The sequence below is a fragment of the Chenopodium album genome, chromosome 21 (genome assembly GCF_948465745.1).
Source record: "Chenopodium album chromosome 21, dcCheAlbu1.1, whole genome shotgun sequence".
Lineage (NCBI taxonomy): Eukaryota > Viridiplantae > Streptophyta > Magnoliopsida > Caryophyllales > Amaranthaceae > Chenopodium > Chenopodium album.
In genome coordinates this window covers 36,184,832-36,197,927 of record NC_137854.1, presented here as the reverse complement: position 1 = coordinate 36,197,927, position 13,096 = coordinate 36,184,832, and the positions used below count along the sequence as shown (strand labels likewise).

General features: G+C 37.7%; 1 protein-coding gene across 1 annotated transcript; it reads right to left on the bottom strand.

Moving 5' to 3' along the window:
* Nucleotides 1-222: 222 nt before the first annotated feature.
* Nucleotides 223-10,711, bottom strand: LOC145602975 (protein CLAVATA3 INSENSITIVE RECEPTOR KINASE 1-like). Its single transcript, XM_081659112.1, has 11 exons — nucleotides 9,823-10,711; nucleotides 9,254-9,386; nucleotides 9,088-9,159; nucleotides 8,839-8,982; nucleotides 8,566-8,637; nucleotides 8,379-8,438; nucleotides 8,087-8,184; nucleotides 7,781-7,930; nucleotides 6,961-7,302; nucleotides 6,282-6,673; nucleotides 223-1,098 (listed from the first exon to the last, which is right to left on the bottom strand). The coding sequence occupies exons 1-11, from the start codon at nucleotides 9,917-9,919 to the stop codon at nucleotides 787-789; spliced, it is 1,872 nt and encodes a 623-aa protein (XP_081515238.1). The 5' UTR covers nucleotides 9,920-10,711; the 3' UTR covers nucleotides 223-786.
* Between the last annotated feature and the right edge of the window lie 2,385 nt (nucleotides 10,712-13,096).

Sequence of the window (13,096 nt, the reverse complement as noted above, 5' to 3'; positions counted from 1 at the left end):
AGTAATTATCATATTAAAGCCTAGTGAAGCTCAACAAACTCGAGAATGCAAGTTATGCAACATAATAGCTGTGCTTCACAAATTGTTGTGATGCATGAAGCTAATCAAAAGTTATTAATTTTGTTCAATTACAACTAGTATCATCCTGTAAAAACAACAGATACATAAATGTTTGGTTGATCCTGAGGGTACCGTTCAACCCTCGTAAAATAGATAGAGAGAAGAGGAGAATAAAATGCGACTACTATTAGGTTTTCTAAGTACAACCAAACACATAAAACGTTAGATTGGAACAAATTATATAATTACAATTCCCAACTGCTCACATAACCTCAAAATTTTCTTTCCATACTCAATTAACAAACCCACCTAATTCTAAACCTTATACATTCCATCATATATTCCTTTTTACAGATTGAATTACATTCTATTGACATCAATCACAATTCTTTTTTCTTCCTCACTCAAAAGCTTTTGCTACTTGAGTGAAAGAAGGTGAGACAGGGAAGCTAACTACTTAAACTAAAGGGTGTTGATTTCGGGTCAGGATCCTCTGTAGTAACCACACCAGTCCATTTACTAGAGTAATCAGAAGGAGGGTTTTCAAACTACATTTACTTCTTTCTTGATCTAGTACTTGGATTGTCCGATTACTAGAGAGAATCCTCACTGTTGATAGGGCATGATTACAATGGCACTTCACTTGCATTTTGGTTTAGTACTCTGGATCACTACAAGTGACAAAGCCATTATAAACATGCGTGCATCGAGCAAATCTATGTCGTATCATCTTGGACCAGAAAGCTCCATAGCTTCAACCACAAGTGAAGATTCTTCTATATAGTCTGAGTACCGCTGTGGCTCGCTGGACCTTGACCTAGGAGTTTCGATTCTCTGTGAAGCCTCCCATTTCTCGGTTAACCCATCATCTTCCAACATCCTTAAGACTTCAGACATTTTTGGACGATGAATTGGATTAAATTGTGTACATAGAAGAGCTACTTGTACCATTTCTCCTAATTCCACCCTGTCATAGTCGTTCTTTAAGTCTCTATCTACTAACTGGTTTAGCTTCCCCTCGTTGTGCAACTTCTTTACCTGCAGCATTTCAGTTAACAAGTGAGCAATGAATCAAATAAACATGCTCCAAAGTCGAACACCTAAGTTTAATCCAGGAAGCAAGACTGCATTGTTTAGCAGTCATGCATGTAATCCATATTATAACCTAAATCACAGACTATACATTTTGCTTTGTTATTTTCACATGAAAATGAATTTGCATTATTGGAACCACTCTAACCACATTATATATTGAGGATATATTTTAGGAAGATATATTTGTTTCTATCTTTTATATTGTTTCCTTATTTCTAGTAACCTAATTAAGGTAACACTAGGAATAAGAGTTGTATATATATGTTTCACCCCGATTAATAAAGGTTAAGCCGTGAGTTTCCGTAATTCTACATGGTATCGGAGCAAGGTTAATTTTTTTTTTTTCCTCTGTTTTTTTTCCTCTGTGTGTTCGACAATGTCAGGGGATGTAGAAACCCCTCCATTCTTGCCTCCTACCAAAATTGAATCTAATTCACCGTTTTACCTTGGACCGCAAGATCGGCCCGGGGATTACATTACATCACAACGACTCAAGCTTGATAATTTTCATGAGTGGGCACATACTGTACGAATTTCTCTGTCTTCCCGGAGGAAATTCGGCTTTCTTGATGGAAGCATCACCTCCTTCTCACCGCCGTGTACGAAGGACGATTGGATTACAATTCATTGTATGCTTGTGTTCTTGGCTTATGAACACCATTGATCCCGAGGTAAAATCCATGCTTTCTCAATATGATAATGCCAAGAAATTGTGGGATGATTTACATGAGCGTTTTTGTTTAGTTAATGGTCCGAGAATACAACAAATTAAATCGGATATTAATCGTTGTGAACAATTAAAAAATATGTCAGTGGCCGTGTATTATAGCAAATTGGCAGTGTTGTGGGATGAACTTGATAAATTAGAACCTTTAATTGCTTGCAATTGTGGAAAGTGCACATGTAATGTAAGCCGTCAACATGCTGATCGGCGTGATGGAGATCGCCTCCAGCAGTTTCTGCTCGGTTTATATTCCGAGTACTATGCGTCTGTTAGGTCCAATTTGTTAGCTCAAGACCCCCTGCCCTCCTTGCTTAGGGCGTTTCAACAGGTGGCTCAAGAAGAGAAGGTGCGGGGTATCTCTCGACAGAAGGAGGAGACCCCTGATATCGGGTTTGCTGTTCGTACGGGTGCTGGAAGAGGCCGTGGTGGTGTTTCTGACCGCCAGTTGCCTGTGTGTGAAAAGTGTAAAAAGGTGGGACATGAAACCTCGAAGTGTTGGTCCGATAAAACTTGCAATTTCTGTAAAAAGCGTGGGCATGAGGAAACTCGATGCTATGACAAGTATGGGTGGCCGGAAGGTGGTACTAGCAGCCAGGGGGGGCAGCCACCTGCTGGCCGTGGTCGCGGGGGTCCGGTGAAGGCCAACGCGGTTGTTGGTAGTAATTCAAGCTCGGATGATTCGGGTACTTTTGCCTCGGGTCGTTTATTCTCAAGTAAACAGTGGAAAGCGATTACGGGATTGATGGGTAATGCAACAATTTCCGATAATCGGTTGAGTGGTAAGTTTGATGAAACCTCTTGGATTATTGACACGGGGGCTACTCATCATGTGACCGGAGAAAAACATTGGTTCTTGAAACAAAGAGTATATCCTGTTGGTTTGCCTAATGGGGACATGGTGTTGGCATCTCTTATTGGTTCTGTGTGTTTATCGGACAAGATTACTCTCACCGGAATACTCTATGTTCCTAATTTGAGTTGTAACTTAGTTTCTGTTTCGCAACTCAATGATGATCTTAATTGTACTGTCCCATTTAACTCTTATATTTGTGCTATACATGACCAAACGAAGGAGCTGATTGGAACGAGAACTAGGAGGGACAGATTGTATTACTTTAGCAAAACGGATTTGGTGCATTATGTGAGCGTTGCAAATTCAGAGTTGGAGTTGTGGCATCGTCGTATGGGTCATCCTTCCGAGAAAGTAGTTAAGTTGCTTCCCACAGTTAGTAATAAAGCTTGTTTAGATAAAGGATGTGAAGTATGTATGCGTGCTAAGCATCCTAGAAATAGTTTTCCTTTGAGTGATAATAAAGCATCTAGAATTTTTGAGAAAATTCATTGTGATTTGTGGGGCCCGTATAGACATGTTTCCTCATGCGGAGCTCGTTATTTTTTGACAATAGTTGATGATTATTCTAGAGCTGTCTGGATTTATTTATTGAATGATAAAACAGAGGTTCTCCGTATGTTTTTGATGTTTGTTGCCATGGTAGATAGACAGTTCTCTCAAACCATAAAAATTGTGCAAAGTGATAATGGTACGGAGTTTAATTGTTTGCGTGATTTCTTTGATACTACGGGTATTATTTTTCAAACTTCTTGTGTGGGAACTCCGCAACAAAACGGGAGGGTTGAGAGAAAACATAAACATATTTTGTCTGTTGGAAGAGCTTTGAGATTTCAAGCCAAATTACCCATTTATTTTTGGGGTGAGTGCGTTCTTGCTGCAGCTCACCTTATTAACCGTACTCCCACTCCGTTGCTACAAAATAAAACTCCATTCGAAATTCTATTTGATAAATCCCCTATGTTTGATGCCATTCGTACTTTTGGGTGTTTATGCTTTGCACATAATCAGAAAAACTAATGGAGATAAGTTTGCTAGTAGAAGTCGAAAGTGTGTTTTTGTGGGCTATCCTTTTGGGAAGAAAGGGTGGCGTTTGTATGACCTTGAATCTAAGGTATTTTTTGTGTCTCGGGATGTTAAGTTTGTTGAAAATGTGTTCCCGTTTGCTACTCCCGAGGATGTAAATATTGTGCCTCATATGTTTGATTCGGGTCACGAAGTTCATGATGATTTTGTTGAATTTGAGGATACTCAAATTGATGAGGGGTGTCGTGGCCAGGTGTGTGATAATGTGGGTGGCTCGGGGTCAGACCCGCACGTGAATCCCGCGGGCGCGGGTTCGGCAGCCACACCTCCTGCCAGCCCGCAGGTCCAGCCCGCGGGCGCGGGGTCTGCGCCTGTACAGCAGCACGGTGCTGCTGCCACTCCACAGCACGTGGAGCAGCCCGTGTTGCTGGACGAGGCTGCTGCCACTCCACAGCACGTGGAGCAGCCACGTGATGACAACAGTAGTACAGGGACAACAGCTCCCTTGGGACGCGGGTTCCGAGAAAAGTTTCCGAATGTTCGACATCGAGATTTTGTGACTCACTCCGTTTTTGCTAACAATCCGGCTCTCTCCACTCCGTCCAACACTTCTTCAGGTACTCCGTATCCTTTAGCACATTATATAAATTGTGACAAGTTTTCTGTGAATTATTGTAAGTTCTTGGCAGCTATTGTTGGTGGTCATGATCCGAAATCTTTTAAAGAGGCCATGAAACATGAAGGTTGGAGGAAATCTATGCAAGAGGAGATAAGAGCTTTGGAAGATAATGGTACATGGACCTTAGTGCATCTTCCCCCCGGTAAACGTGCACTAGGGAGTCAATGGGTGTTTAAGACAAAATATTTGTCTAATGGTGATATTGAGCGTCTCAAATCTCAGCTAGTTGTTTTTGGCAATCATCAGCAGGAAGGCATAGATTATGGTGAAACATTTGCTCCAGTTGCAAAGATGACAACGGTTCGGGCTTTTCTTGCAATTGCAGCATCGAAGAATTGGGAACTTCATCAAATGGATGTGCATAATGCTTTCTTGCATGGTGATCTTGATGAGGAGGTATACATGAAATTACCTCCCGGGTTTGAAAGTGCGGATCCTACTTTAGTGTGTCGCCTGGATAAGTCCTTGTATGGGTTGAAGCAAGCACCGAGGTGTTGGTTTGCAAAGTTGACTGCGGCTTTGAAAGGGTATGGTTTCATTCAATCTTACTCTGATTATTCCCTTTTTACGTATACGAAAGGCAAAGTTCAGATTAATGTCTTAGTATATGTTGATGATCTTATAATTTCTGGTAATCATTCCGCTACATTAGTTGGTTTCAAGGCTTATCTGAGTGATTGTTTTAAAATGAAGGATCTAGGTCCTTTGAAATATTTTTTGGGCATAGAAGTTGCTCGTAGTGCTTCAGGTTTATTTTTGGGTCAACGAAAATATACGTTGGATATCATTTCTGAAGCAGGTTTGTTAGGGGCAAAGCCAAGTGGTTTTCCCATGGAGCAAAATCACAAGCTCGGTCGTGCCACAGGTGCGTTTCTTGAGGATCCGGAGGCATATCGTAGGTTGGTTGGTCGTTTGATTTATCTAGGGGTCACTAGACCAGATCTAGCATACTCCGTTCATATTTTGTCTCAGTTCATGAAAGAGCCACGCATTGAGCATTGGGAAGCAGCTCTTAGAGTTGTTCGTTATTTGAAAGGCACCCCGAGTCAGGGTATTTTGTTGAGTGCTACTAGTGATCTTACTTTGGAAGGTTGGTGTGATGCAGATTGGGCGGCGTGTCCTCTTACCCGTCGATCTATTACAGGTTGGTTGATATTTTTAAGCCATTCTCCTATCTCTTGGAAGACTAAAAAGCAACCAACAGTGGCGACTTCGTCTTGTGATGCCGAGTACAGGTCAATGTATGCAGCTACTTGTGAGCTCAAGTGGCTAAAGGGTTTGTTGCTAAGTTTGGGTGTCCATCATCCTAAGGCAATCAAGTTATTTTGTGACAGTCAATCTGCTTTGCACATTGCAAAGAATCCGGTCTTCCATGAAAGGACCAAACATATTGAAGTTGATTGTCATTTTGTGCGAGATGCAATTATAGACGGCTTAATTTCTCCATCGTATGTTCCTACGACTACTCAATTGGCCGACATATTCACGAAGGCTCTTGGGAAGTCTCAGTTTGATGGTGTTTTGTCCAAGTTGGGCACTTTTGATCCTAGTGCTCCAACTTGAGGGGGGGTATTGAGGATATATTTTAGGAAGATATATTTGTTTCTATCTTTTATATTGTTTCCTTATTTCTAGTAACCTAATTAAGGTCACACTAGGAATAAGAGTTGTATATATATGTTTCACCCCGATTAATAAAGGTTAAGCCGTGAGTTTCCGTAATTCTACATTATAGCTGTGCATTGAACTTAGGTAGACCTTATATGAACTAGTTTAAATCCAATAATCCAAGTTTAATTTATATGTTATAGAAAGTTGAGAAGTGGGTAAGAGAATAAAAAGAATACCCAATCAAGCATAACGCCTTTCTGATTAGATGCTCGACCAAAATCCAAGGCCTTTTCCCCAGTAATCAGCTCGAGGAGCAGTATTCCGTACCCAAAGACATCAGTTTTCTCAGATGACTGGCCAGTGCAAAGATATTCTGGAGCAATGTGTCCAACAGTGCCACGAACTGCTGTTGTAACATGGGACTCCCGGTGATCCAAAAGCTTTGCTAGCCCAAAATCACCAACAACTGCCTCAAAGTCCTCGTCAAGCAGAATATTAGCTGCCTTGACATCTCGGTGAATAATTTTAGGGTCACACTGTTCATGCAGATACAGCAGCCCCCTTGCTGTGCCTAAAGCAATGCTCCTACGCCTTGACCAGTCTAAGACAGGTCTGCCATGAATGAAATCTGCAATGAATAGATACTCATCAATCATCATTTTCATGGAGCACAGTTGTCAGATGATTAATTGGTAAGCAAAACATAGGTGATTAATCGAAATATTGGAGCTTGAGATGGCATCATGTAACTTAGTATTAGAATACGTTTAAAAATTTTGTTGCTTAGTACTAGTTTATTTAATGAAATGGAATGCTCAAATGAGGGATAGGTTCACATATACAAGTAGTAAAAATAGACAAATTTCTCAAAAGAATTCTAACCAAGCAAGCATGAAAGCCTAGTAAGAAGCTTGCCTTTTAGGCGAGATGCCACGCTACCATTTGGCATATATGGATAGACAAGAAGTCGTTCATTCTCAGTTGAACAGAAACCACAAAGTCGAAGCAGATTCCGATGAACAGCTAGACTAATAGTCTCAACCTCTGTCTGAAACTGAATTTCCCCTGCTGTTACGTTATAATCCTTTAACCTTTTCACAGCTACTAGCGTGCCATCATTTAGGCTGCCTTTGTACACTATGCCAAATCCACCTCTTCCAAGTATATTTTTCGAGCTAAAATGGTTAGTTGCAGAACGCAACTCTTTGAAACTGTACCTCTTCAAATGGCCAAGACAAACCTCTGGGTCATATTGTTCTGCCAATCAAGATATAATCAGCTGAGTGTAGGGTGTAACAGTTAGAACAATAATGTACAGAAACTCTAAATAAATCATCTAAATTTATACATTGAGGAAAACCCAATGGTGAAATGTCTTTTTGTGCCAGTCAGATGGCAGAATCTAAAGACGCCAGTACCATGACAACTAGATTTTCTCCATACATTATGTAAGTAGTTTTTACTTATTGTTGTATTCCTCTCTACTTCTATACATGTGAAATCATCCTTTGTAGATATATTTACTCCAGTACCAAGGATGATGTTTCATGTTTGCTTCACTTTCTAACCAATTATGTGTTTAATACATCCACCAAGGAATCTGGATCCATGACACATACTCCATTCGAGAAAATTTTTATGCGAAAGCATCAAATTTCACATTTAACAGTTAAAACAGCAAGAATTTGCTTAAAACTCAAGGAGAGGGTTTGAAAGAGCAGATGAGTGGACAAACCATTCACATCAAAGAATATTTGTCTTTTGCGACCATAACACCACCAAATGCCCAGCCCAATGACGCCTATGGTCAAAAGAGCACCACCAAAACTTGCACCAATTGCTACAGCAGCACGGTGACTTTTTCCTCCAGAAGAATTTGGTTGATCTGGAAAACCATAGAGCAGACAAGATTTGACTATACAACTTTTACGTTAAAAAAAAGGAAAGAATATAAAAGCACCCAAAATAGTAAAAGAGAACATTTTGCTTAGTTGCACCTTTTGACAATAAACAGAAGGGTATAAATTCTTTGAATAGATACCTCTAAGAGAATCTGGTGGAAAGGAAAGTGGTTCAGGAGATACCACAGAGCAGTTGGTACTAGAACTTGTTCCACAAATTAAAGGGTTTCCAATTATCCTGAAAGGAATAATGAACAAGTGAGAACTTTTCCAACAAAATTCGTGTAATGCAGAAAGCTATAATATCATATACAGGTATGTGTGTAAGTGCCATGCTCTGCTAATTTAAAGAGAGGGGGGGTTCATGTTTAGTCTGTTCAATATAAAGTGTCAAGTCATAATGCGACACAGCCAAGCATAAAAAGGACTTACTTGAAGGTTCTGGTGGATATCTTCGGCAAGGAACCACTTAAATTGTTGAATGAGAGATCTCTGCAAACAATTGTTAAATACAAAATGATGATTCCAGGTTTCCAACCAAAAGACGCTCATGCTATCTCCAACAAAAATTGGCAAGGTTTAACAACTATGAAATTCAAAATTTCAAAAGTAAACTTACACAAGGGTTAGCCCTTCAATTTTTGAAAGAGAATCAGGGCAAGGTCCAGTAAGGCTGTTGTTATTCAGTCGTCTGGCTTGTACAGAGAAAGCAAAACAACAGAAATCAACAGAAATAAACCCACATCAATTCTCAGATTATCTGCAGCTCGAAATCAGAGAGGATAAACAAAATTAACAGAACCATTTGTACTAGACCCTAACTATTCATGCTGTATCTATCTCAAATTATGACTTAAATTGTCCTAGCACATTGAAGAATGGAACAACTTACAAGTAATTTAGATTCCTCAAATTTCCTAATGAACTCGGTATCTCTCCTGTGAACTCATTGTTTGAAAGATCTAAAGTCTGAAGCATTTCCAACTTTCCAATCTCAGCAGGAATATGACCTGTTATTGCATTGTTTTGCAGCAACCTACACAAGGCCACAACAATAAACAACCATACTCACCAAATTACACAAACCATAAACGAAGTAACGAGGTTTTGAAGCAGAATATAGCATTCTGAAAATTCTTACACTGACTCCAACTTAGTGAGGTTCTGAATTGAAGGAGATAACACCCCAGATAAACTCTGACTAGGCAGTCCCCTAACAAACATGTTCATTTACAACACTCAGAAAATCTCATTCCAAAATTATAATGTTAAAATTTAGTGTCAAAAACAAAGAGAATAACACATACAGTGCAGAAACATAGCCATCAGTTGAGCAAGTAATCATCCTCCAACTGCAAGGATCTACAGAGTTAACATCCCAATTCTCAAGAACATTATAAGGATCCTTCAGTTGAGTTTTTATGGCCATTAGAGCTACAACTGCAAGGATTTTAAACAAACAAAAAAATATACATAAAAAAATATAAAATTATGAATTTACTGACTAACAGAAAGAAGGAATTTTAGAAGAATTTCCAGAAAATGAACTGCACAGATTGACAATGATACATGTATTAAATGAAGTACCAAATGTTTTTGTGGCCCATACAAAAATTAGGTAGATACTAGTCTTGAATTTATTTCTCAACCCCAAATTGGAGGTTAACAAATTACAACATATATACATTAATGAACAGAATCTCACTCCAAAATATAAAGGACAGTAGCAACAACAACAGCAACAACAAAGCCTTAATTCGATAGGGTCAGCTACATGAACCAAGATTTTATCTCATGCTCGTTCATAAGAATTGTTTTACTATATAAAAGAAATTTATAAATAAGAAATAGAAGAAAAGAAAAGGGATGAACTAACCTTCAAAGTTGACACCAGTAGGTGAGAGAGTAGCAGAAACAGCACCCACCAAAATCAGGAAAAACAATCCTACTGTAATTTGCAAAGGAAAACCCATTTTCAATGTTCTTGCATTCAGATGATCCAGCAGTCTTCAAATGTGCAAACCCACTTAAAAAAATTTCATTTCTTTTATTTTCTGACAAAATTTGAAATTCACTTTCCTAAAAAATAGGATTTTCAGGACTTATCCAAATCCAAACCCCACTTATTTTTACCTAGAAAAAAGGTGGCCTCAAAATTAGAATCCCAGAAAATCAACCATCATTGCCAAGAAAAGAAAGAAATAGCCCAAATTATTTAAAAAAGATGTGATTTTTACCCTTTTTCAGAAGAAAAAAAAAAGATACAGTATGATTTTTTACTGCACAATGAAATACACCCAGATGCTTAAAAATCTCTATTTCAAGCAATTCTCACTGTTAAAAGTCAGAAAATGGGTAAAAATCAGAACCCACTTGAAGAAGAAAGAAAGAAGATGAAACAAAACACAACAAAGAGGATGAGCATAAATTTTTTGAGAAGAACAAGGAAATAATACTGTGAAATTCTGAAAGATCCTAGAGATCTGGGAACTCCAAAAAATTAAAAATTAAGGGAAAATAAAATTATGAAAATTCTCTGAGTATTTTGCTATCCAAAAATAATAAGTAGAAACTGATCCCCACAAAATTCCATATGAAATTGTGTAATTTGGGGTTTAGCTTGGAGCCTTGTTTTGAATCCCAGTGATTCCCAATTTCATATCAACATATTATCTTGTTTCTGTAAAATTCTCTCTCCTCTGAAATTAGGAAGCAAATAGGATCAAAATCAGTGTGGCCTTCCACTGGTTTTACAGAAACTATCAAACAACCAAAACCCACAAACATACTGCCAAAATGAGGGGGACATATGCTTATAAAAAGTGAGGGAAATTGGAGTACTGTTATTTTTCTTTTTTAATTATTTGATTATTTTATTAATTTTTGTTATTGAGCAAAGCACATGCGTAGAATTTGTTATATACACTCAGGTGTACCGTATATCCGGATCATTTGCTCTTTAATCAACAAATGAACAACTAATATTGCTCATTTAAGGTAGATTACCTCGATCTCATCATATCTTAAATACTACCCTGTACTTGTATTTAGATCAATTATATATGAATAATACGATTAAACTAATGCTTAAAATTGTTATTCTTAATTTCTTATTATTGGTGGGAAATACTTTAAATAACTATTCGTATTCATAATAAAGTTTTTTTAGGACAAGAAGAGAATAATTCTGTGCTATAAAAAAGTTTAAGGGAATACAATAAAATAGAGTGTTTGGATTGAGGGGGATGTATGAGTTATTTAACAGAAAAATATCAGAGAGAACAATTGGTTGTCTAGTGAGTAAAAGAAAATTAGGACTAAAATTAATTTTATAAAAATAATTTCGTACAAACAATTAAAAAATCTTACAGAAAAGGTATTTTGGCAGGTCACGTGCTTGAGTTGTCTATAGGAATTGTTGGCTTTGGGTGCCAAAAATTTTAATTTTGAATTTTATTTTACTCCTAATCTCCTATACATGTGTTGGCCAACTTTGTTATGCCACATATAAAGGTGTCAAAATTTGACTGGACTCGACTGACTTGACTTGAAACTGTCTTTAAAAAAATACAATACCTATTTAACTTAAATTTCGATTTGTATAGACATAACAATTTAGCATGAGCGCATACATCAAATTTAATAGACTCGACTGAATATTCGAATGGACACCTCTCACACTCCACTCAATATGCTAACATGAATTTCTGGAGTATTTTAGAATGTTTTTGATGCAAAATACTTAGGGTCTGTTCACATTTACTAAACTGAACTGAACTGATTAGAGCTGAGCTGAATTGAATAGAGTTGAAATGAATATTTCATGAGAGAATAAAATTAGGAGCTGAACTGAACTAGACCGAATTGATTGGAGCTGAACTAAACTGAACTGATTAGAGCTGAATTGAACTGAACTGATTTGAGCTGAACTAAACTCACTCAACTGAACTGAAGTGAACATGCCCTTACAACTAAGTATCAACTACTCACTCGTTCACCATTTTTATTTTATTTTTTTGCCAATGTATATAAATAGGTCACCAAGCAAAGGTTGGTGGAGTTGGTGGGGAACTCACCTTGTGACTTTGAGGTCACGAGTTTGAGCCCCACCAACTACAAAATGCTTGGGAGCAGGGGGATTCCCTTACCTCCCCCCTCTACTCTCAAGCGATGACCTGCGAAGCTGGGCTGGCTAAACCCTTGAGAGGTGTTGGCTCAGTAGGGTCCTTCTTCTTATATATAAATGGGTCAAACCTCAAAAACTTTGACCATAAATCTATATTTGTACTTAGTTATTAATTAATATTTAAAAAGACAAACCACAATCACCTATATGACACATGTCATCATAATTCACCCATATGCCGCATAACACATCCATTAATATTTCCTCTTTATACTCCCTTTTAAAGTAAAAGATAAAATAAAATGTTATTGAATGCTAAAGTCTTTATGCAATTCTAACTTGCAAATTTGAGTAAAAAAATGGAGTGTTCATTTTCACTACGGAGTATAAAAAAGTTATACTCCTCTCTATACCCTTTTAATGTAAAAGTTAAAATAACAAATTATTTAATGTTAAAATCTTTATGTATTCCTAACTTGCATATTATAAGTAAGAAAATTAAGCAAATTATTACAAAAAATCACCAACACATACAACACAAATAAGCGACACAACATTTCAAGAAAAATAAAGTGCTACTACAAAAAAACCCCTATCGAGTCGCCTGTAAATAACCTAACGAGTCTCTTCAAAGGCGACTCCACAGCCACCGACACAATTGCTTCCAACTTTAGGAGTCGCCTATGAGGTGACTCGATAGCTTTTATATAAGTCGCCTATTAGCTGTTAGGCGACTCTATTTATTAAGCTTTTGTGTCGCTCGTGTTGAAAGAGGCGACTCCGTAGGTTAAATCTATTGTGTTGCTTGTGTTGAAAGAGGCGACACGTAAAAAAATCAACATTTTTTTTATTAGCTCATATAATGTCAGTGTTCATGACACTCAGCATGCTTGATCTCTGGTTCTTTGCTTGGAAGGTTGAAGTTCTTGCCATTATGCCAAAGTTATGTTTCATATATATATGATATTGTAACTATTTTAAATACATTCTTAGAATTAACCTATCGAGTCGCGTCTTACGCATT

Coding starts and splice junctions, on each gene's coding strand:
- LOC145602975 (XM_081659112.1), bottom strand. CDS start 9,919: ATGGGTTTTCCTTTGCAAATTACAGTAGGATTGTTTTTCCTGATTTTG. Junction 6,674..6,960: donor CGTGGCATCTCGCCTAAAAG/GCAAGCTTCTTA, acceptor TATTCATTGCAG/ATTTCATTCATGGCAGACCT. Junction 1,099..6,281: donor AAGGCGTTATGCTTGATTGG/GTATTCTTTTTA, acceptor GAAATGCTGCAG/GTAAAGAAGTTGCACAACGA.